General features: G+C 43.9%; 2 protein-coding genes and 2 long non-coding RNA genes across 15 annotated transcripts in view; 2 read left to right on the top strand and 2 right to left on the bottom strand.

Annotated features, from left to right (window-relative positions):
* FAM214A (family with sequence similarity 214 member A) overlaps nucleotides 1-10516 on the top strand; it is a 41410-nt gene extending 30894 nt beyond the window's left edge. For 9 of the 10 annotated variants that reach the window (XM_015872843.2, XM_015872847.2, XM_015872846.2 and 6 more), the window contains 5 exons: nucleotides 627-735; nucleotides 1562-1720; nucleotides 3821-3889; nucleotides 5787-5986; nucleotides 9289-10516. In XM_015872843.2, the coding sequence (XP_015728329.1) occupies nucleotides 627-735; nucleotides 1562-1720; nucleotides 3821-3889; nucleotides 5787-5986; nucleotides 9289-9442 (691 nt within the window). In that variant the 3' untranslated portion in view covers nucleotides 9443-10516. Of the gene's footprint in view, nucleotides 1-626; nucleotides 736-1561; nucleotides 1721-3820; nucleotides 3890-4224; nucleotides 4265-5786; nucleotides 5987-9288 lie in introns of those variants that run through there. The other variant, XM_015872848.2, reaches the window with a different exon arrangement.
* Nucleotides 180-11521, bottom strand: LOC116653927. Its single transcript, XR_004308584.1, has 3 exons — nucleotides 11405-11521; nucleotides 6780-6870; nucleotides 180-1749 (listed from the first exon to the last, which is right to left on the bottom strand). It is a non-coding gene; the product is annotated as an uncharacterized LOC116653927 (long non-coding RNA).
* Nucleotides 11522-11533: 12 nt separating this feature from the next.
* On the top strand, nucleotides 11534-22286 carry ARPP19 (cAMP regulated phosphoprotein 19). 3 transcript variants are annotated; one of them, XM_015872852.1, is made up of 3 exons: nucleotides 11534-11748; nucleotides 15862-15984; nucleotides 18771-22286. In XM_015872852.1, the coding sequence occupies exons 1-3, from the start codon at nucleotides 11704-11706 to the stop codon at nucleotides 18939-18941; spliced, it is 339 nt and encodes a 112-aa protein (XP_015728338.1). In that variant the 5' UTR covers nucleotides 11534-11703; the 3' UTR covers nucleotides 18942-22286. The 3 variants fall into 3 exon arrangements, with proteins under 3 accessions (XP_015728338.1, XP_015728340.1, XP_015728339.1); XM_015872854.1 differs by lacking the exon at nucleotides 11534-11748 and adding an exon at nucleotides 13973-13995; XM_015872853.1 differs by lacking the exon at nucleotides 11534-11748 and adding an exon at nucleotides 14013-14033.
* On the bottom strand, nucleotides 20728-24414 carry LOC116653928. Its single transcript, XR_004308585.1, has 2 exons — nucleotides 23664-24414; nucleotides 20728-23519 (listed from the first exon to the last, which is right to left on the bottom strand). It is a non-coding gene; the product is annotated as an uncharacterized LOC116653928 (long non-coding RNA).
* Between the last annotated feature and the right edge of the window lie 58 nt (nucleotides 24415-24472).

Consider the following 24472-nt stretch of genomic DNA (forward strand, 5'->3'; position numbering starts at 1 on the left):
TTTATCTCAGGTCCCCAAACCAGCACAGCACTGACAGAGCCACTATTGAGACCAGCTCTGTCCCATTGATGATTGGGAGCACCTCGGAGCAGGATACACCTGAGTACTCAAACAGAAAGTTGATTAATCATTGATTCTTCTTTTTCCCTGGAGGTTTTTTTCTCCATTATATGAAAAGCTTTTTTTTTCTTTTCCAAATGAGACGTGTTGTTCTTCAAGCTGAATGGGTTAAATATTTTGCTTTTCCATCTGCTCAGGGAGCGTAACCTTTGAAAGGGACTTGTCACGACTTTTTACACGATAATGTGCATAACATAAACAGCTTTCAGTATGGTGGTGTGATGGAAACTTCAGGATAAATGGCTATGTGCAGGAGAAAATTCTGCTACTTTATTCAGAGCCAGTGAACAACGTGAATTAGTATTGTCTGTATCTCTCAGTGAAGGTATTCTTCAGTTACCTAGAAAATGTTTTGCAAGAGTATTATCTGACAGTGTTCAGCTGGTATTTCTTTAGCACAGTATTTTGAAATGCAGTAAGTAAATGATTCTTTTTAGACCTGGTTATACCCAGAAGACAAAAGGAAATGTGTTCATCCTTTATATTTATTCTCTTTTATTTAATAGCCCACAACGATGTATAAACAGAGAGAGTGATCCAGAGAGCCATGGGAAACCATTTCTAAGTTCTAGTGCTCCACCAGTAACAAGTCTTAGCCTTCTGGGAAACTTTGAGGTATTGCTCATTGTCTGGAAGTCTTGTGGTATTTTTATTATTCTTCTGTACTGCTTTTTAGAGTGCATTAGTGCGGATAATTCCAGCCTGATTACAGTGTAAAGATTCATAATTAAGTTGAATGAAATTTGTTTTAATTTCCATCTCTAAAGGCATGAATTTCACTCCCAAGAAGTCTTCTCTCTCTCACATACAAAATCAGAGATTTTAACTTCTACTTTAACCTATAGTTGAATTAGGAGGTGTTCTGCTGGCTTAAATGAGATTCAAACTGGTATTGGTCGTTTTTGTCATATATAAACCTAGGAAAAAAATATATCTTATTTCTGCTCTTAAAGCTTACTCAGTGTTTCACAAAAGCCACGTGAAATCAGTATAGTAAACAACATATTGGAAGTGTAGCCTCCAGTTTTTGGTTTCATGCAGCACATTAAATGTCAGTGACTAATTGTAGCATTTATGGGTTGCATTATACCTTGTGAAACATGGAGTTGAGTATGTTGAGAAAAGCTGCAGGTTATGGTCTGTTCTTTCAGACAGCGTATGCCAATGGTGGTCATGAATAGATCCCACTGCTCTCTGAGGGCTTTTGTGCAGGTTTGAGATGGATTAAGATAAGATTTGCATGATGCTTTCTTTTAGACTACTGCCATCTTGCTCAGTGTTTCTCTTTTTATTGTAATTCCTGCCTCGGTTGTGATTTCTGGTCTGTCACCCCATGAAACACTGAGCACCCAGGTTCTTATAGAAACTGTTTTACTGCTGTTTATTTTCTGCTCTGTTTTGAGGCAGTCTCAATTGAAGCTCTATGTGTTCTGTTTTCCAGGAGTCTGTCTTGAACTTTCGCTTGGACCCACTAGGCATCGTCGAGGGCTTCACAGCAGAAGTGGGAGCAAGTGGAATCTTCTGTCCCACTCACATGACTCTGCCAGTTGAAGTCTCATTCTACAGCGTTTCAGATGATAATGCGCCTTCTCCTTACATGGTAAGTTTGTGGTCCAAATTATCTCTTCTCTGTTTAAAACCAGCAAGATGCAACCAAGTTAGTAAGCTTGTAGTCAGGTGAACTTGCCTAACTCATGCTTTAATACAGTAATCTGATGACATACAACCCTAATGCTTGCTGAGGTGTTTTGTAATTAGCATAGTAATGTATGTAAACTACCCAGAGCTATTCAGAGTTTCTCAGCTGATCAGGTACTTCTGTGGTAGCAGACACTGTACCCTCAGGGAGGATATTTTTGCCCTCATCCTTTGGCATTTCAAAGCCCTGCAGTTTTTACATAGGGGCAGAGCTGGCTTTGGATGATAGGGGAATTAAATTCTGATAGGTGGAGATGGAAACCAAGAGCTCAGTGAGTGGAGAGATTGGGCACTGGGGCTTTGGAGGGGTCACTTCCAGCTGCTTATGATCAAGGTGTCTTCTTCCTGTCCTTTCTCTTTTCCTAACTAATGCATTTCCTCCCATTGCTGTGTCCAACATCCAGCTGCTCTAGTCATGGGATATCACAGGATTGATTGATCTCCACTATCTCTTTTTATCCAACTTTCTTAAAATAGGCAGTGAGGCAATAGCTGGACTAATAGGATACATCTTGTTGTCAGCACAAGCTGCTGTCCGGGGAACAGCCAGTAAGTAGCTTGGATGGTAGGCCAAGGTACAGTTGTGGATGGAGAGTTTAGACTCCTTGCTGAAGTTGTTCAGCCCTTTATTTTTAGGTAACTGCTGTCTGAGCCAGTGTTAAGCATGTCATTCTCATAAGCTGCTTGGTTTGTTGGTGTTTACACTAGCACTGCGGTACTAATTCAGATCTGCACTTCTACAAGGGCAGCAGGGATTTGAATGCTGAAAAATTGCTACCTTGTAAAAAAAGCAAAAGTCTGCTGGATGCTTTGAATGGTCGAATCAGACAGCTAGATTCATTTTGAATGGCTGTTAAGCAGCTTGGGTGTTACCTGGGTGACAGATCTCATTTGAGAGATATTACTGTATGTGAGTTTAAAATATGACAAATAGTTTATTTAAACACATAAGTAGGGTTTAATGCCCGATTATCTCAATATTTAGACCTCATATTTGTAGCGGGTACCATATTCTTGATATTCTGCTTCTAAATTGATTTGGAAAATGAAGTGGCTTTGCAAGTTAAGTTTGCATAATAAAGTTTAAGCTTGTATGTATCTGTCTTAACTACAGAAAAGTAGTATCAGTTTTCTTGCTTATGAAAGATTGTTTCACCTGATTTTCCAGGGGATTAAAGGATTCTGATGTCCTTCAAATGGTTGAAGTAGCATTACTTACTTTACAGGCAGGGTTTCATTGTTTAAGGCTTTCCCACCTGTTGTAAACATGCAATTATGGCTGAGTCTGACAGAATTAAGGCAACATTTGTATCGTGCCTCCATCATCAGAAACATTGTTTCTGTTTGTACAGCTTGTTTCTTTGCTCCGCTTTTCCTGTTGGTATTTTTTTTTGGTTGGATATTTTTGGTTTTGATGTGTCTGTATCAGTGCACTACACCAGTTGTGCACAGATGCATAATGGAGCTCATGCTGTACTGCAGAGCCTTAAGGGTGAGCTCCGCAGTCAATGGGTGCTGGTGGGATGCTCACAAGCTCCATAGATCCCTGTTGGTACTGGTGCAGATGATATAATTGTTAGAGTTTTGCATTAGAATGGGAGATTAAGTGCATCTGCTCTCTTTGAAAAGCAAGAATTAATTAAATGGGGATGGAAATATTATTGGTTCAATTGCAGGCCATGCAGAAATGGATGGGCAATTCTTTCATTTTTAATGTAAGGCTTTCTTTCTAGAATGGCTTTTTATTTCTCTGTAGCTCCCTGACTGCTAGTCCGAACATGTGCAACCTTGAAAGTTATTTCAAGAGGAGAACAGACTCCTTATTGCACAGCTTTTAATGATCTACCAAAGCTGTTGATTTTCAACTTCATCTTAAATATTGCCTTATATTCTTTTTTATTTATTTATTTATTTATAGCAACGTGTAAGTACAACTAAATGAGCACAGCACTATGATTTGTATTGCAGCCTACTAACTGTATTTCTTTATTTTTTTTCCCAGGGTGTAATTACTTTAGAGTCCCTTGGTAAAAGGGGTTATCGGGTACCGCCTTCAGGAACGATACAAGTGGTACGTATGCAGTACAGAACAGAATCACAGATTCATTTGAGTTGGAAGGAACCCTTTAAGGTCATCTAGTCCAACTCCCCTGCAGTGAACAAGAGCACCTACAGCTGATCAGGTGCTCAGAGCTTGGTCCAGACAGACCTTGAGAGTATCCAGGGACAAGGCACCCATCTTCTCTCTGGGCAACCTGTGCCAGTGCTTCACCACCTTTTCTGTTAAAAAACAAAAACTTCTTCCTTAAATCCAGTATAAATCTCCCCTCCTTTAGTTTGAAACCATTTCACCTTGTCCTGTAACAGCAGACCCCGCTAAAGAGTCTATCCCCTTCTTTCTTATAGCCCCCCTTTAGATATTGAAAGGCCGCTATCAGGTCACCTCGGAGCCTTCTCTTCTCCAGGCTGAACAGCCTCAGCTCTCCGAGCTTGTCCTCACAGGGGAGGTGTTCCATCCCTTGGATCATTTTTGTGGCCCTCCTTTGGATGCGCTCTAACAGGTCCATCCACATCTCTCCTGTACTGAGGACTCCACATCTGGATGCAGTACTCCAGGTGAGGTCTCACCAGCGCAGAGCAGAGGGGCAGGATCACCTCCCTTGACCTGCTGGACACGATTCTTTTGATGCAGCCCAGGTTACAGTTGGCTTTCTGGACTGCAGGGATACATTGCTGGCTCATGTCTGGCTTGTCATCTGCCAGTAGCCCCAGGTCCTTTTTGACAGGGCTCCATCCTGACAATCCCCCAGCTTGTATGAATAGCAGGGGTTGCTAAGACCCAGGTGCAAGACCTTGCACTTGGAGTTTTTAATCCTCCTGAGGTTCTCCTGGTCCCTCTGCTCAAGCCTAACCAAGTCTCTCTGAATGGCATCCCATCCCTTGAGTGCATTGGCTCCACAATACAGATTGATGTCATCCTCAAACTGGCTGAGGGTGTGCTCAATCCTGGTGTCAGTGTCATTGCTGAAGTTATTAAAGAGTACTGATCCCTGAGGGACACCACTTGTCACTGATCTCCATCTGGACATTGAGCCATTGACCACCACTCTCTGGGCACCATCTCGTAATCAGTTTCTCATCAATCAAGCAGTTGACTCATCAACTTCTTATCTCATTGATTTGGAGAGAAGATCGTTATGGGAGACCATGTCAAAGGCCTTACTGAAGTCCAGATAGACGACATCAGTGACCCTTCCCTTGTCCACTGACACTGTTAGACTGTTGTAGAAAGCAACGAGGTTGGTCAGGCAAGACCTGCCTTTGGTGAAACAATGTGGTTGTCCCATATCACCTCCCTCTCTTCCATGTACCTTAGCATAGCTTCCAGGAGGATCTGCTCTGTGATCTTCCCTGGCACAGAGGTGAGGCTGACAGGTTGGTAGTTCCTTGGGTCATCTTTTCTACCCTTCCTAAAAATCGGTGCAACATTGTAGATATGAGTGCACTAAAAAAGCACTGATATCAAGAAATTAGGTATTAGGGAACTAGGTATTTACTAGAGAGAAGCATGAAGCTAGCAGTGGAAAAGTGATTTTTCTCTAGAAACTTGTAAAACTGTGGTTATTTGAAGTATAAATCTGTCTGTAATTTATGGGACAAAGGAGATCTGAACATTTGAACCCATCCATTACTGTGAAAAGGCTTCAGATCAGTTACTGAAGATTCAGATAGTTGGTAACACTTCATTATTTCTTCAGCGAGGTAATTTTCAAGTCCAAATTCTGAAATCCTTTGAAAAGAGACACCCAGTTTAAATACTCAGTCTTACCTACATTTTGCAACACTTAACGTAGTAAAATCAGAAAGTAAATCACAGCCATTGCTTAGAAGCAACCTCTGCCTCTTGTAAGGACCCAAGCTGGGGGGCCACATTGCTAATTCCAGGTGTGATTCCTCTGTCTTTTCAGACCTTATTTAACCCTAACAAAACTGTGGTGAAGATGTTTGTGGTGATCTATGACTTAAGAGAGATGCCAGCTAATCATCAGACATTCCTACGGCAAAGAACTTTCTCTGTTCCTGTCAGACGAGAAGTCAAGCGGACTGTCAATAAAGAAAACAGCCAACAGACCGAAGAAAGGCTGCTACGCTACCTCATCCATCTGAGGTGAGCTGCTGGGAGCTCACAAGGAAAGGTTTAAAGGAGGAATCTGAGTACCTGCCAAAACGCTCTCACTGCCTTTGCCAGCAGCCTGTCTGCATGCAGGCTTATTTAAAACAAAAGGAGGCTGTTAATTTGGTATTTCAAACAGGCAATAGAGGGCAGAAAGTGAGTAAGTAGTTTGGATTCTGCTCAGGAGGAATAAAAGTAAAATATGAAGTTCTTTCCTGACATTTGTGTAGTCTTGTAAGAGTAGCTGTTTTCCCCCCGGCAGAGGTTGAGTTCTGGCTGCATCACAGGGATCTTCTCGGAGCTTATGAGGAGTAGAGCATGTGCTGTAACATGGCAGAAGCCAGACCAAGGGTCAGTGTGCAGGAGGTGGTTATGTGCACACAGACCTGACAGCAGAACAAGTTCTGACATGAAAAGCATTTGGAATTGCTGCTAAATGTGCAGCGTTCAGTGGCAGAAATCTTTAACAACTTGTTTTGTGAATGAGCAGCCACTGAGGCACCTTCCCCTTCATGAAATATTCGCTGCATTTCCTTACAGGATGTGCAGAGCACTGCCTGAAGTCAGGTGTGGTGTGGCTGCTATTCGGGTGTTCTGAAGGCTGCAATTGGAAACAAAGGAAAAGCGATGGCTGTGCTTTGTCCTTTGCAGACTTTTGCCTGCGTTGTTGCACTGAACTACATGCACACAGACCCAGTGATTCCATTGCAGCTCTTTAAAACGTAGCAGCTGATGATGTTTTAAAGCTCTGCAGGCTGAACAGTTGATCTCTTAGTTGTAGAATTACCTGTGAAAGTTTCACTACTTAGTGGCATTAGCTTCTGCTGGCAGGCTTGAAAGCACAGTTGACTCTGACAGTGATTCCAGACCAATGTTTCCTGTTAAATGGAAGTCAACAGGCAGAAAAGATGTGTGTTGGCTTACTGGAGTGTGGAAAATAATATCACAATTACCATCATCCTGAGTTTTCATCTGGAGTGAGATTTGTCCTTTCAGGCCACACTAACTTACTGTATCCAGCTTAACTCCCTGTTGGTAGGTTTGTTTTAGACAGACCCAAAGCAAACCTGCTTTCTTTGTATTCTCTTACAGCCAGTACATCTGCAGTCTTCTACTGAGACAGACGTGTAGCAATTCTGCTTTTAGTTTTGAAGTACCTGTATGATTCAGCCCAGCTTTCAGCATTCCAATGGGGGTTTTTAATGTATAATGTGAAACACATAATTGCTAATGTAACCATTTCTGGCCGGAAAAAACAAACTGCACGAGTATATTATTGTTCATGTGTTACTTCTAAATCCTCAATAGGATTAAAAAATGATTAAAAGCAGCCACGTTTCCTCAAACCCATCCTGCTGAGAACTTGTGTGTAAAACAAAAAGAACCTAAATAACAAAGATTGCTTGAAGGCAGCCTGAGTAATAAGTCAGCCTTTCAGGTTTTGTTGCAGTACTTTCTGAAAACTTTCTTCTTAAGCTTATGTGCTGAAGCTTTGCTTAGAGAAACCCAACCAACCAACCAAGTGAAGTCCCAAATGTTAAGCTGTGCTGTGGTAGCGTCTGCTTGTGAGGCCTCAATTACAGCTGTCAGCACTTGCATTATGAACACCTTCTTTGCAAGTGGTAATTCAGCAAAGCTGCTTGTGTAGGTCTGGAACTTTAAATGGATGGCCAGGATCTCTACAGCACCCTGTACGGTGTCAGATATAGTGCTTATGTGACTTTTACATACACGGTTTTGTACATTTTAGATTGTTCGGTGTGCCATTAGACTGCATTTGTGCAGCTGCAGTCCTGACACAATAGGTAACGCGTTCAGAAAGCAAAGGATTCTTATACAGCTTTTAAGGGTTGATACCATTTGAGAAGTTGTTTGAAGATGCTTTGGAAACAAAAACAAACAAACCCTCTGTTGTGTGCCAAACAAAGACTTCTGTGTTGTAATCAAGTCTGTGTGAGTGCAGGAGGGCCCAGCTGTGCCTGTGCCCATGTACCATGATGGCGACAGTCAGCTGGTTTCTGGGTTGTACTCTGGCACCCCCCGGAAAATGCAATTAAACAGAACCTGCTCACAGCTCCCTGCTTTTCAGGTTTTTAAGGCTTGGTCAACTGTTGTAGCTACCGACATGCTGTCTCTCTTAATTGTATGGAGCATAATGGCTGTTGCTTAGTGGCTGACAGGGCTCATTTCTTTCATTAGCCAGCTGTTAGTGGGGGCTGGTGGGGCTGCTCTTCAAACCAGTGCTTCAACATGGCTGAGGAGTTTCTTGTTCTGATATTTTCCTGATGTGACCAGAGGTGCTGCTGGTGGAAGCTGGTGGTATCTGCAGCTCCTGACTTACCGGTGGCTTTTTGATCTTTTTGGCCTCTCAGTGTCTTTCCTGATCAGGAAATTTGTTATTTTCCATTGTTTGTTTACAGCTTTACTTACGAATTTTATGGGCTGTGCTGTCTTGTCTTTTCCTCTCGCATTTTTATGGCTGTCCTGCTGTATCCTGTTCCTGTGGCTTACCCTGTTCTTTGTGAATTCTGATGGCATGTTGATACCCGAAGGTTTTAGTGCTTGTTTGTCGTTTCTCCAGTCATATTCATCACTTCGCTTCTTTTCCTCTGCCAGACTTCCTAGCTTATCTGTTATTTGTGTTTTTAAGCCTTCCTATATTTGTACGTTGGTGCTGTTCCCAGGACACCATCTGTCAGAAATGTCTGCTGTGGTTTTGTTTATTCCCTTACACAAAAGCACTGGAACTGCCACAGCTCCAGGGCTGGGTCCTGTGCTGGCCACTCCACTGCAACCCACGGGGGTGTGTGTGATTATCTCCTGTGAACTGCCATGTGCACGTGTGAAAACCTGAGGCTGCACATCCCAGTTACTGTGATAGGTAGTTCTCAAAATATAAAGGCAGTGGAAGCATAAAGCAGGAGAATCTCCCACACTTCATTACCATCTCCCACTCATCCTCCTCCGATCTTCGTGAAATGTCAGGCTCAGAACAGCCCAGTTACAGGGGAGCCAAACTTACAGATCAAGGGGAATCTGACAGGATTCTGACTACTTGACAATAATGAGCTTGAGGTGATTGAAAGACAGACCTTGATAATTTCCTGATGGATCTGTGTGTAATATGACAATAATTCAGGCGTACTTCACAGTAGTGCTTTGATAACCAGCTCATTTTGTGTTCAAGTGGGCTTTTTTCAGCCTTAACTTCTTAAGTTCTGCATATAATTCAATAGTATTTGAAGTTGCTCTTTTGCTGACTGTTTTCCATAATGCATATGTTCGTATCTTTTCAGGTTCCAGAGTTCTAAATCTGGAAAGATCTACCTCCACCGAGACGTCAGGCTCCTGTTCTCTCGGAAGTCCATGGAAGTCGATAGCGGCGCTGCATATGAACTCAAATCTTACACTGAATCTCCAACCAATCCTCAGTTCTCCCCGCGATGTTAGCAGACAATGGCAAACTGCAGTATTGGTTTTACTGTTGATTACTTAGTGCAAGAGCAAATTGGTAAAGCTGTATAAAATTAAATCTGTAAAGGAATGAGAATAGCGCTCGAGAGAGAAGGTTCTTGTGTGATCCCGGACCAGTTTTGTAACAGGTTTCTGGAACGAGCTCTGTGTATTCCATGTAGACTGGAAACGTGCTTCTAATCTTTTTGTACTGTTTAAAACCACTTCATTGGATGTGTTGCAATAGCAATTTCCTAAGTTAGTTTAGTGTTTACACTTTTTATTTTATTTTTCAGTTATTTAATATTTAATGTTTCATTTAATACTCAAGTGATGTTTGTCTTTAGTGTTCTAATGTAGCATAAATCCTATGTAAAATCATACTATGTATTTTTGGCATTAATATTGAATCTGAAATATATACAGATGTCTTTAATCTGTGTGATGTTTTAAGTGGTATTCATTTAAGTTATTGAAATGGGGACAATGGCTGAATTTCCATAACATTTCATACTATGCAAGCATTCAGCTTTCTTTTCTCTCTGTAACAGTGCCCTTCTTTCTTTTCCCTCTCATACAGATTTAATAACACTTGCAACCATAGTGTGGAACATTCATTTACTTCCCCTTGCATTCAGATCTTTGATTCAATTCATTTTTAGCTCCCTCCATTTCTTCCTTTCTAAAAGAGCCACTTTGGTTTCGCTGTCTGTTGGTGTCTCATATAATTCCCACCTTCCACACTTGATTTCTCAGATTGTGCTGAAGGATGTACTGTGCGAACAAACTAATTAGCATTTATATCTGAAATATATGCAAAAGCTATGGAACATGTACTTTGTTTTATTTTTAGATGAGGAGGATCTTCATGTAATCCTGAATATTTTTAATAGGTCAATTCCATGTAGGCCACTAGGTGGCTATCTGAAGTTTTACTAGAGATGCTATGTTGGGCATAGAAATGCTTTCCAATACATGTATTCCTAAAGCAAATCACAGTCAGATGAACAGTTTATGCTGAGTGTTAAACTGTGTAACTGAGAGAAATAAAGCTAGAAGCATTTGATTATATTTGAAGTATATATTTAATAATGAAAACGAAGCTTTATGATGCTTGCCGAAGATCTCACAGTTTCTCTGCTGTTTTACCCTGGATGATGTTTTTCCTTCCATCTCAATGCTTTTTCATGGCGTCAGTCATGTGAAAGGTGACCTTTGTGTTTGGGAGTGGAACGTCCTTATCTGATGAAGGCTGGAGAAGCAGTGAATGTGTGTTGTGCATTCAGTGCTGCTCTGAGATGAAGTGACGAGTCAGAGCACTGAGAAACCTGCAGGAAGGGAGAGCAGACCTTCCAGGTGATACAACTCTTGTGTTTCCAATGACTGCTGCTACAGAAGGGCAAAACCCAGATATTACTGAGCCTGTTTCCAGCTGGAGCACTATTTTTGCCCTGTTATGGTGGGTGTTCAAAGATCAGCATTTGTTTTAATGTAACCTGGGAGACGTTGTACAAGGGCATTGTTTGCAGTTATTGAACAAGGGAATTAATTGCAGTTATTGTACAAAGGAATTGCTTGCAGTTGTTGTACAAAGGAATTAATTGCAGTTATTGTACAAGGGCATTGTTTGCAGTTGTTGTACAAGGGAACACTTGCAGTTTCCAGTCATTTGAGTGTCCTGCAGAGCTGAAGATCTTTTGGCAGCCCAAGAGTCAAATACAACTGCAATTGCACTGCACGTGTAACCAGGACCTAATGTAGTATCATGGGAACGCACCCTAGTTTCTCTGTATCTGATGTTCAGCCCAAGCAGACAGCGTGTATCCTACAAGTACTTACCCTGTGTATCCTACAAGTACTTACCCCGTGTCTCCTACAAGTACTTACCCCGTGTATCCTACAGGTACTTACCCCGTGTATCCTACAAGTACTTACCCCGTGTATCCTACAAGTACTCACCCTGTGTCAAGGTTCTCGCACTCCCTCCCGCCCGGGCGCAACTCCCGACATCCCCGCAGCACTTCCGGTATCTCGGCCCGGCTCCCGGCGGACCGGAAGTGCTGCGTGACGTACCGTGGGCCGTGCCCATCGCCGGAAGTGCCCGCCGAGAGTTGCATTGCGCGCGGCGGGCGCTGAGCGGAGGAAGTGTGTTCCCGCCGGCGCGCCGTCCTGCCGGCCGCCATCTTGTGCGGAGCCGGAGTTGCGCTGCGCTGCGCGGAGGAGCGGCGCCCCGCCCGCCGTGCTGCTGCCGCGGCGCCATGTCTGCTGAGAGCCCCGAGCCCGCCTCGGCCGAGGAGCAGAAGGTGGGTGGTGGTGGTGGAGGATCTCCTGGGGGGGGTTGAGGGGAACGGGCCGGCGCGGGGCGCCTCCCTGCCTCCATCCGTGCTTCGCCGAGGCGGAAGGAGGCGGCGGCCCGCGGCACCGTGAGCGGCTCTGAGCAGCACGGGGGGAGGCGGCCCGAGCCCGGGGCCGGGCGGGCGGTCCGCGCTGCCCTCGCTCGGCGTCCGCCGTGGAGCAACGTCACCGCGCCGGGCCCCGTGCTGTGCTGTGCCGTGCCGTACCGTGCTGTGCCGTGCCGTGCCGTGCTCCCGGCGGTACACGGCGCTCCCGTCTGCGCTGGGCGGCCTCGGCCCGCAGGGAGCCCCGGTGCTGCGCCGCGAGGCTCCGTAATAACCCCTCGCTCGGCTCGGGGCGGCCGAGCAACACAGACAAAGGCTGGGCGGCCCGCGCTGCTCTGCGCGTCCAGAGAGCGGCGGCCGCGCTGTCAGCGCTCAGACCGTGGATGCTGGGTGCTGTGGGTGCTGTGTGCGGTGGGTGCTGTGTGCAGTGGATGCTCTGTGCTGGGCTCCGTTCTCGCAGTGCCGGCTCCCGGAGCCGTCCGTGCCGTCTGGGCGCCGCTGAGCGCCGGCTGCTGTCCCCGCTGCTGGCGGAGAAGATAGGAAACGCGGGTGTGCTGCCGTGAGGGCCTACGGAGGGGAAACGGCCCTTCGAGCCGGCGGGATGAAGTTTTTGTTTAGTAATTCACCGCCTGTAATCAGGGAGGGAAGGTTCGGGAGTCAGGATGGAACGGGGCCGCGTGGAGCGGAGGTTGGGCCCCGTTTCCCTGCGGCGCGGAGCTCGCGGTGCTGCCGGCACAGGCTGTGAGCGATCCCGCTCCGTGCCCGGCCTGTGCGGCGCTGCTGGAACGGCGCTGGAACGGGAGCGTGCTGACATGCGGCAGCGCGTTCGTTGTGCCGCCTTCTAGTGTGTTCTGGGGCTGTCGGCAGGACGGCGCTGATGCTGCCGACAAAGTTTGGGGCCGATGTCCTGCAATGTGCTGCTCTGAAACGCTGCTGGCTGCAGGACGGGTGGGATCCCGTGCTGAGCTTCTCGTTTAGCTGTAGTCGGAGCAGCCACTCGGGGCAAATGAAAGTCAATAAATCCTCATTTTCTCTGAGTCCCCGTCATGTGATGTCAGAGCTCCACACTAATACTGTGGCATTGTAACGTTCACCTTCAACAGTGTTTGTCTGGACAAGCAAAATGTCGGGTTGGTGCAGTTAATGCTCAGCTCCACAGTACTTGTCCGACCGACCCGTTCTGCAGTGCCCATTAAAGAAGAATCCCCTAAGGAACACAGGGGCAGTAAGTTGAGACTTCCCTTCCAAGCTGTGCTGCTGCAGGAAGCTCACATGGACGCTCAGTGAAGGCTGATGTCGACTGCAAACATTCCATGAGAGCAGCGCTTCCTGTTCTCTGTGTGAAAACTTGGGATCGTGGCAGGAGGAAGTTGGGCAACAAAGAAACCTTCAGGCAGTGGTGAACGTGTGCTTGTTCAGTGGTGCCGTTTGTGCCTTACCAGCCGGGGTTTGTCAGGAAGCTGGTAGCAGTGGTACCTCTTGTTTGGAGACTGGCTGTTCCCATAACTGCGCAGTTCCAGTGCCGTCATGTTTTTCTCATTTTCTCCTTTATATTCTTGTCTGATGTCTTTCTCTAAAGGGGATGAGCTTTATTCAGAACATGATTGCCCAGGCTTGTTTTTAGCAGTGCAGTTCAGCTGTCCAGCAGATAGCAAACCTCTTGTTTTTCATGAAGATTAAAAGCAGGAGCCATTTTTAGATGTGTTAGGTAACTACTGGCTGTGCTGGTAGCTCGTTTTAATGAAGTGAACAGACCTCATTAGCTGTGCAAAAATTCCCATAGAGAACTAAAATTACAACTTGTGTGGTTGTCACTAGGAAGAAGTGCGTGGTACATCTTGATTTTTCTCCATCAGTTGTCAGTCATTTGGTTGCTGCTTCTATAATAACTCAAGGGAAAACACTGCTAATATGCCATTGGTCTTGTGGGTTTGAGTTAACGCCTTTGTGTTGCAATGATGCATCTCCAAGAGAGCTCAATGCCACGTAGTCTGTGGAAGATAGAAAGGCAGGACAAGCAGGCGATGATCTTCCATTAAAAGCTACCCCAGGTCTCCTCAGTCTATGGATAAAGGTCTTCTGAGCTGCAATTAAACACATCCAGTGCCTTTCTGAATTCATCTGTGTTCTTGGTGTCCCCTGCATCCTTTGGTGAGGAGTTCTGGAGCTTGACTGCACCTTGTTTCTAGGTATTTTTGAACCTGTTCTCAGCTGCTTGTGTCTGACGTCCCAGTCTTTGTCTTTCATCCTTCTTCATGTTATATAGTTTTAGGGGGTCATAGCTGTTCTTGGACATGAAGAGGTGACTGCAGTCTGTATCCTTTTAGCTGCATTGATGCACAACTCAGTATTTGGTGTTTGGTTGCCTGCTGTGTGATGATTTGTCAACCCTGCAAGTCTGCATAAATATCTCCTTTGATGTTCTGTGAATGCGTATTTGTGTGAGCTCTTTATTGTCAGCCCTCTGTTCTTAAAAATATCTCCTTTGGTTGGTATTGGCAAAACATGTCCCCTCTAATGCCGTGTGTGTTGGCTCAACAGCAATACCCGGTGATTCAGCATCAGCTGGTGGAATGTTCAGCTGTAAGGACAGCATTTGAGAAGGTCCAGAGTCAGGGTTGGCATGCTGGGAAAAAACCCACCGTGAACAAGAATAGTGGCTGAAGAACGTTTGTCGTATACTCATGGAAGCTGTGCACTTCCCTAGTGTGGCTTTGTATGGTGGGAGACAGTGCACAGAGCTCTGCGTTGTGTCAGGGAAGGTACTTGTTTATTATTCTTCATCTTGCATTGTAGTGCCTGGCTGTTTTTGTCCAACTAAAAAGGATCGGTTCCAATCCTTGCTGAAGTTTCTCTCCAGCTGCTGTAATGATTTCTGTCCTTGCTTGATATATTACTATTAGTTCAGATTCCTGCCGTGTTTTGCGATGCCGTTTCTGAGAGAGTCTTGGAGTAATGGAGCAACCAGATAGGACGTTGTATTTTAATTCTGTTATAAAGGTTGCTTGCAAGGTTTCTTACTGGGAGGATGCTGGCTGTTAGAGGGCTGGGAGCTGTTGTTAGTCAGGGTTGTTGTGGGTCAGCTCCCGCTGCTCCCCCATCCTTGTATTGCTGCTCAGTGATCCTGAGGGGTACACTGACCCAAATGAAGAACAGGCTGACAAGGAGGGAAAATAATTGGTACGTGGTTATTTTTCCTATGACTTTGTTCCTGTAACTCGTGGGATACGTGCGGTTGTGCTGACTGATGCAGCGCAGAAGATGAAGGTGTGGATGGAGGGGGCTCTGGAGGGGCTTTCTGACAGCTCAGAGTGAATGTGAAGCCTTAGTCGTGGATGAATATGAACCCTCCTGGTTTCAGTGGCAGTTCTTTCCTGGCTGAAAGTCTTTCTGTGACTTCAGATGATAATTGCTGTTCAAGAATTACAGCAGTCAGCACAATCAATAGACATTTTTCCTGATCTTGCCATGGTTTGCATGCAACAAACAATCGTGGCTGGATACTGGAAGGCAGTGAAACTATTATTTTGAATGGCAAATATTTTTGAGATGACAGAGTACAAAGAAGCGTGCTGCTCACATCCAATTACTGCATGAACCAGAGCAAAGCACTGTGAAGTGGAGGTCAGTGATGAAAGGTTGATGTACCAACTACAATTTGTCCATACAATCATCTTCACGTCATCACTTTGAACATCTGTATGTTACAGTGTTCTCATTAATATGCATATTCTCTGCAGAAATGTCTTCATTTAACCATATCTCTAATGGCAGATGGTGTTGGCCTCCCGTAGAAGGCCAGCCTAGAGAAAGACAGTAGTGTTTATTATAATTGGGAGCACATGTGTTTTTGAGCAACTTTAATGCTATTTCACAATGGGTATCAATGTATTACAGTTGCAGCAGAGTCATAAAAGCCAGACTGTTGTGGGAGTGATCTGTTGAACCTGCAAAAGCACTCTGTGTAAATAATTTATTGTAATATTTCTTTTTAAAACCTTGCTAATTTTGTTTCAGGAAATGGAGGATAAGGTGATCAGCCCAGAAAAAGCTGAAGAAGCAAAATTGAAAGCAAGATACCCTCATCTGGGCCAGAAGCCAGGAGGCTCAGACTTCTTGAGGAAGAGGCTTCAAAAAGGAGTGAGTTCTTTATTGTCCTCAGGGTGCAGACAAGAAATTCCAAAGTTGTGCTGTCTGTGTTTCATTGCCTGAGTAGAAGCACTGCGAGTTTATCTGTTGAAGGCTCAAGGTTTTCACAGAACAAATGCCAAACTGCCAGGGTGGCTGCATACAACACCAATGGCTCAGCTGCCATTTTAAGAAGAGCTTAGCTTAGAAGCTGGCTCACTGTGGCACTGATGGGCTTCAAAGAAAACAATGCAGTCATCGCTGCGAGTCAGAATCTCAGTCTGGTTTAGTGCTGATCTCGTGTTATTGATATTTGATCATGTGACAGCTCGGTGTTCGCAGCCACCGGCTCACATCTATGGCTTGAGAACGATGGTGTAATTCTGAACAAATACACAGGTAAAAAGTCAAGATTAAAGAAGGGGGAGTGAATTTGGGTTTAAATTTTGCTGCACATTTGACCAGTAGTGTCTCTTATGTTCTTAGTTATTCAACTGTGGTTTTTCTCGATTAATTATTCATGAAGTGATGATGTCATCCTGTTCAGACATGTTAAAAGTCTGTTCTTGGAATAATCCTGGTCTGTCATTTCTGAAGGTGCTTTCATTGCTGTTGTGCTGTTATTTACTCTCGTCTAGGCCTTTTGAGTGCACGCAGTGATTCCAAGTATAAATCCTTCACAGACCAGCTGCTGGAGTTCAGTGCTGATGTAATTCTGTGCTATCTGGTAACATCTCCAGGGAGTGGTTACTGTTGGCAGGTTTCTGGGATGAGCTTTCTCTCACAAAGTATTGCATGTGCAGCGTGGGTAATGGCTGCGGGGGGTGGGCAGGTGGGAGATGAGGTGATGGCTTCTGTGGTCAAAGACAACCCAAACGAGGCCGAGTGGGTTTATTGTCTGTGTAGACACTCCAGAGGCAAGGTAAGTGTGTGCCGTACTGATTGCTCAGGGAGACAGAGCAGCATCCAATCCAGAAGGATTGGGCACAAAGGAATTATGATGACTGCTGGTGCTCAGTGCAAATGTGATTACAAAAAAAAAAAAGCCAACACAAGATAATCTCTGCGAGATCTTAATCTTGGTTGTAGCGCTACTTCATGCAAAGCTTGTTACAGCCTATGGTTTTAAATAGGAGTGTAGAGAGGCCAGTGGGCATTTGAATGGCCTCAGCATTAGGGATTCTGCTGGTATGATGGAAGATGGTATGAAGGTGTGGGTTCTGATTCTCAATCTGCCACCTTCAGTTCTCCATTTGTGACATGCTGTTAACATCTCTCTTCTATGTTTTATTTTTTGTTATTTTTGTTTAGCACGCTCTGTGTCTTAAATGAGGAAGCACCTTTACTTGGTGAACAGTTAACAGAACTGCTCAGTCTTCAGATGTGTTATTACCTAATTCCTGTTTAAGAGGCTTTTTGTTTGTTTCTTCAGTCTTGAAGAGCAAAATGAAAGTTTGTTTCCAAGTCAGGCTACAATACAACTAAAGCCTGGTCTGCAGATGTACCACGGTGTTCTAGCACAGTAAAAACAAACAACAGCAACAACATTGATTATATTGTCGAAAGGGCTGAGTAGTGGGAAGATAGGCTGGTAAAATATGGGGTTTGGGTGTGCATGGGAGAAAGATTCAATGACTTTGAGGTTCTAGCAGACTCTAAAAGGGAATATTTAAAGTCACCTTCAGGGGGTCTTGCTTTGAAAACAAACAAACCCTGCCTCTGTATCTTAGGTAAAGACTTTTTAAGTTGGGTGTTGAAATGATTTCTGTTCAGCAACTGCTGCTGAACATCTTGCAGCTGGTGAGTGCTAATTCCAAGTGAAGAGTATAGTTACAGTGTTGCCTGGAAGTGCAGGCTGTGATGGCTTTTGTTCAGCTGACTTTGAGGAGTGAGTCCATATGAAGCTAAATGGGGAGTGCTCTGTCTGAGGTGATTATCCATTGTAAGGAACAGTTGCCAGAGTAAATCTCTGTCCCAAATCTGTTTTTTGGCCTCAATTGGCAATCTGTGCAAGTCACGGGTTATGAGCACGTTAATAGGAGACCTCATAGTTAGATGTAAACAAAATACACCATTTCCTGAAACACTGAGCAGACTTGATGGATGCCTTGGATGAAATGCCATGTCTCATCTTAGTGCAGTGCTGATAACAAAGAATATTAAGAGTGATGCTATTAACAATTAGCTCAAGTGCTGAGACACACTGTTTTACAAATTCAAACGCTTGTGTTCTGAAGAAACCTGGAGCTCAGGATAAGAATTCACACAATGCTTTTTAGCAGGATTGCATGGTAGATCTGGCTTAACTAAATAATTGGTTTGGGAACTTCGGGGATTATAGTTTCACTGTTTTAATGTATGCAGAAATAAAGGTTTTCTTGTTAGCATGCAGTTTCGTGGTGCTTTGATCTTCTGGTGTGATAAAGCAGAGACTGTTCTCTAACCTTCCCTTGTATATTGTTTGGTTATTCTGTCTAGCAGAACTTGTTCACTGCAGTGTAATTTACAAACCCCCAGGTTTCATTTGCGGTAGAGCAAAGCCCTTTGAAAAACAGGATTAGAATAGTGTTCACATGTGTGTATGGTTAAGGCCCTGCATTAAACTTGCACCATAACTGATCTTTAGAGTTGTGTTCTTACTAGTCCTGATTTTTTTTTAATTGACATAGAGCTACCTTGCTAAAAGAGATCGTTAAAGCTTAATAGTTACAAAACTAATCCTTATATAGCCACCGAATTCAGTTTATGCATCTGATAACATTTCAGGCTTTTAATGGTGTATGTATTTTGTCTTCCAGCAAAAGTACTTTGATTCTGGTGATTACAACATGGCTAAAGCAAAGATGAAGAATAAGCAACTGCCTACTGCAGCTCCTGACAAGACAGAAGTCACTGGTGACCATATTCCTACTCCACAGGATCTCCCACAGCGGAAACCATCTCTCGTTGCTAGCAAGCTGGCTGGCTGACGAGAGCAGCTGAACTGCATGATAATTCTCATTCCTGTTATTTCTCCTTAATAGTTATTTCTCACCCTCACATCCCCTTTTTCTTTCTTACACTAAGTCGTGAGACTGACAGCTTTGCAGGTAGCGGTAGCATGTGCTGCTATTGTAAGGGAGTACTGTTTAGAGTAAAACGTGTAGTGTTTGGACTAGTTAAGAACAATGCACTGATTAAAAAAAGGACAGGTTTGGTTAGAGCAATGTATTCTACTTGAAAATGTACATATTGCCCATTTCCTAGTGTAGGACTGGTTCCAGCAAGTGACATCGCAAGTTTTACAACTTTTAATGTTTCTGCTTTTGTTATTTCACCTTAATTACAGCATATTTGTATTTAATATAACCTCCAGTTGTGTTGGGTTTTTCTTCTGTGTTTGGGTTTGTTGTCTAAAATAGAGGTTTAGACCACAAGTTGCTAGATGGTAAAGCATGTATAAAAACAAACACAGGGCTCTGATTGAATTTTGTTTCTGCTCTTGAACTTGAACGGCCTTAAACCTGTTTCAGCTTTAACAATAGAGTTTTTACTTGGGCAATATTTGCCCATTCCGGTGTAACTCTTGTGAATCTAGTGCTTATTGACAACTGCCTGTTGAAGCTGGTGTTCTTTTCAGCTCCGTAGCTTAGGACACACTTTTGTTGAAGATGTGAATGAAGTGTGCATGTGCATAGACTGTTGAATTCACTCTTGTGCCATTTTTGTAAATACAATAGTTTTGCACAACCTTTTGCAAATGTCTATTAATTTTACATTTTAAAAAGCAGATAACGTGCCAATCAAAGCACAAGTGATTCTGTACCTTTCCAAGTCTTGGCCTGAAACTGAGAGCCTGGACTCTTGCTACTGAAAGTAAAAATGACAGACCTGAAATTTGTGAAACACTTCTACTTACACCTGACTCAGCCTTATGCTTTTGCAACTGTACACTTTGTTTTGCAACAATGTCCAGCATTCAAATATAAATCTGAAAATCGTTTGTGTATTTAAAGGCAGGTGCCCTTTCTGTTCAGCAGCTCTTTAAGCTTCTAAAGGTGAAATGCTCAGTAGGGTGACGTGGAAGGTAGTTAGAGATTTTCCCTTGTGGCAAATTCCAAATCTAGGCTTGCTGAGATTTGATATGCAATTGTCTTTGGGCTATTTTAGACTTCTGGAAGTGAAAAGCTATAACTGTTTTTGTTGGTTTTTTTCCTTGACCTCCTGAAGCAGTAGCTGTAGTAAACTAATTCTTTTTCTTTCTGTTATGCGGCAGCCCCTTATTGGCTTTGGGAAATAAAAAGAACTGGAATGTATTTATATAATAGCCTACTGAGAAATTGTCAATTTTTCCTTTTGAGAAGATAGAAACAAACATTGTTTCTATGATACACGTGGTGAGTACTAGATTGCCAGAGTACACAGTTGATGTTAGATAGCCTGATGCAGATTATGATTTGTTCAGTGAAATTGGGTATATTAAAGCGTAGTGATCCGTAATGTAATTGGCTCTAATAAAGGCAATCATAGCTGGGTGTTCTTTGGGAGCGTAAGAAACCCTTTGAAAATATCGGTGTACTGAATCCTATTTTCTTAAAAGAAACATTTCTATTGAACAGTCTAATAAAAGCAAAGTACCCATGCAGGTATTGTAAGGGAAACCACTCTTGAAGATGCATGTTTTCAGAAGGATGCACTTTGTGTTGATATATTCAGAAAGGTCTTGCAGGATAAATGACATATAGTCAAAAAGAAGACTCCCTGTTTTCTGCAATGCTTTCCTAATGTTAAATACAAGAAAATGATCAAGATGAGGTGAATAATCTTAATTTGGTCCTGCTTTGATTAGAATCTGAGTGAAGCACTGCAGTATCTGTATAATGTACACTCTTCAGTTTAAAGGAGTCATTCTAGAGAATTTTTGAAATTGCTAACTTGATTCTAATCAAGTCTTTGTGGCCCTTTGCTTGTAATTAGAGAAAGCCCTTTAATTCCATATCTTTTACTGGCACTGTAAAGAACTTGTGATTTTTCACGGAACAGGTTGAAGGGATGGGCTGACTGGGTTTAAGCAAGAAGTTAGGCTGGAAAAATAAGAAGCAAACTGGATATATTGAAACAGAGTGCTTTCTGTAGATGTTTGTCCTAATGTGAAAATCCCTCTTTATTGTTTTATGTGCGAATGAAAATCAAAACTGAACCATAGGACTGGGCCTGAAACACACGTGAACAACTGAAGGAGACTTGCTTTGTACTGCCTGGTTCCATTACTCTGTAGCTCACTCCAGGTGAGCTTTCTTGATGCTTGGGAAGGTTGAAAAAAACAGCCATGTCAATTGAAACATTCCTCTCACGTAGCTACAGATCAGCTTGTCCTGCTGGTTGGATAACTCAAGCTCTTCCGCTGCTCACTCAGTGACTTGCAGTTCTTAAGGTTACTACAAATTCAGCTAGAAAAAGATTATTTGAAGTACTGTAAAACTAACGAGTTCGGTGACTGGTTACGAGCCTTTCTATCTGACCGAGCTCAAGCAGCAGGCACAGCTGTTTTGACTCTAAACACCATTTAAAACTCTGGAAATCCAATAATCATGTAACAGTAAAGCAAATGTGACTACAGATCGATGCTTACTTTCAGCTTACTTCAGCAAGATAACACAGCTATCCAAACGTATGTACATAATGTATTATATGAGTTTTACCATTTGATAATGACCTTTTACAAAGAAGACCTGCCCACACTGTAGACTGGCAGTCCCTTTCATATTTTGCCTTTAAAGTTAGACAGTGTTTCGTTATTAGACTAGTTCTCATCTAGGCTTATCATAGCAGGTAGCACCAACATTTTATTCAAGATGGTTGAAAGTGAATTAATTCCGACCTCGCAGATACATCCCCAAATTTGTAGCACCAAAGGCTTCCCTCTCATTGTTCTTGACGTAGTAGGACAGTGTTTGTATAAAAGCCACAGGAGTACATTTTGTTGGACATAATTACACCCAGTCGAGATGTTAAGGTGATAAAAATGTCAACTGTTCTTTACAAACTTACACATTGTATAGTATACAGAATAAATTGATCTACTTAGTTTTTATTGCAATGTGGAGATTTGTCTCGTCTTTACTGTGGTTTCCTAAATGATCCTGCATACATCCCTGTTCTCTATGGAAAGTTTCTAAACCCTAAATCTTGCTACTCTGTACCATGAAAAATATGACTGGGTTTTGGTTTCCTAGTATGTTAGACTACAGAATTACTTTAATGTAATCACATTTATATATATTTCAGTGCTTATTTTTCTAATAAGGCAATTAAAGCTTATTGTTTGAAAACTCCGTAACAGGTGATTGTTTTGGTCCCTTATACTGATGGAAGGGGATTTCTGGGAGCTAAGGTTTGCATCGCTGTAGGCTGTTAACCTGAACCGGCAGTTTCCAAGAAATCAAGATGCTGGGCAAAATCTGACTGCTTTTATTATGACGTGCTGTGAATTAGGTACTGGGCCTTGTGCAATTTCAAGATCCACATGGTATATCTACGCAGTTAGCATGGTAAGCAAGCCATATTAATACTGTCTGTACCCTGCATCTCTGACTAACAGAGGTGCCCAATGGGAGTAGCAACATCCAGATGCTCTGCCAAGGCAATGCAAAGGAATACCGTCATTAGTATCCTAATATTAATGGGGAGAGACATCAGTTGTCAGGCAAAAACAAACCAGATAAATACAGCATTATGGCCAAATCTAATTAAATTAGTTGCACAAAACTGCCCTCGGAGGAGCTTAGCGTTCAGTCACTGTGCTCCCAGGAAGTGACCACATTCATCAGGCAGCTGAACCTGCAGTAATGTGTTTGTTTGATGGCTGGGGGCATCCTGGGGGTTGGAAAGAGCAGACTGGGGGATCGTGTATAGTGTGTGAGCAGGATGGATGTATTTCAACTAAAAGTGGAGTTGGACTGACTGTGTTGTTGGATCATTCCTCTAGTAGTGAGACACCCCTCACAGATTCAGCTCTAGGTGTGTCTGAACACAGCAGGCACTGAAGCTTATTACCAACTGGTGTGAAAAATAATGACAAAGCTTCTACCCGTTTCAGACATACTTGCTTTAAAATTTGGGCTCGTACTTTTTGTTTCTGATGTTGTCAAAACAACAGATTTCAGTTGGGTTTGGTTTATTTTATTGGAGAATAATGTTGCTTCCAATAAAGGAGGTACACTTGGGTAGTGTATCAACATCCCTAGACAGTGTTACAGAATAGCTGTCCTTGAGTTCCTGGTACAACAAGAGTTGTTTCCTCAATAGATTTGAGGAAGAAACACCTGTGGGATTTTTCCTTAAGAAACAGGATTAGCATTTTTAGATGTGCAGCACTTTTTAGGAATTGAGCTCTGGCTGAAATTAAAGCCAGATGAGAGCTGTGGGCTCTTCTGAACATCAGCTCAGTTCTCAGGTGATGGTTTGAAGCCTCTGAGAGAATTTCTGCGAGCTGTTGAAGACACCTACGTGATGTTCCAGAGGAATCTCCCTTATAGGACAAGGCAAGTGAAACTGGGGCCAGATTTCTGCATGGGAATTTCAAAGAATCATACAATCCATACAATACAAGTGGCCAATGGAGAACCTGCTCCTTATGTAAGGCACGATGTGACAACAGCCAAGAAGGAAGGCCTAACAGGTACGAGATGAGGACATCATTAAAACCTTACCATTAGATGCACGATGCAGGAGATGCTTCTTGGTGTAACAATGAAGCTATCGATGTATCTACACTACAACCAGGTTTCTTGTCAACTTTCAGTGCCTCCCAATGTATCAACCTTGGTTTAATTGTGAAGGTCGTACAGCTGCACCTAATACAAAGAACACAGGTGGGGCTCAGTGTTTTCATCTTATTTATCTTTTGTGCTCTCACTGTGACCTCCCTTCCAAGTAACACTGAAGTACAGCAGCGGTTGGGGGGGGTTGTTGGGTCAGAGCTCTGTCCTCATTCCCGCGGTCTCTCCTTGCTGTGTGTTTGAGGTCCCATCTCCCCTATGGCCCGTTGTCTCTATCTGTAGCGGGTCTGTCTGTGCTCTGACGGACAGGGCAGGTTGCTGGGCAGTCAGAATCCGGTGGAACGCAGAGCTGACACGGCCGGGCTGTGCAGGGCAATGCCGGTCACAGGTCACAGCGCTGGGATGGAGCACAGCTCCGGGTCCTGCTGTGTCTGGGTGAGCTCCCAAAGGCGAAGGCCGTCCCACGGAGCGGAGCTGTGAGGTGGGCTGTGGGAAACCCGCTAAGGGCTGATGAGCGGAGGTGCTGCTGCCATTCCCTTCCGACGGGAGAGCTGAATACGTTTCTTTCTCTCAGCCCCGTCAGTTCGGAGCTGCACACCCCGCTCTGGGCCCGGTATCCTGCGCACACAGCGGGCGGTAGCACGGCGCTGGGACGGGCCGCTCCCCTCATTGCGGGCGGGGCAGCTCCGCGCGGTGCCGGGCGCGGCTCCCGGCTCAGTCCGCCGCCCGCCGGTGGGAGG

This window comes from Coturnix japonica, chromosome 10 (assembly GCF_001577835.2).
Source record: "Coturnix japonica isolate 7356 chromosome 10, Coturnix japonica 2.1, whole genome shotgun sequence".
Lineage (NCBI taxonomy): Eukaryota > Metazoa > Chordata > Aves > Galliformes > Phasianidae > Coturnix > Coturnix japonica.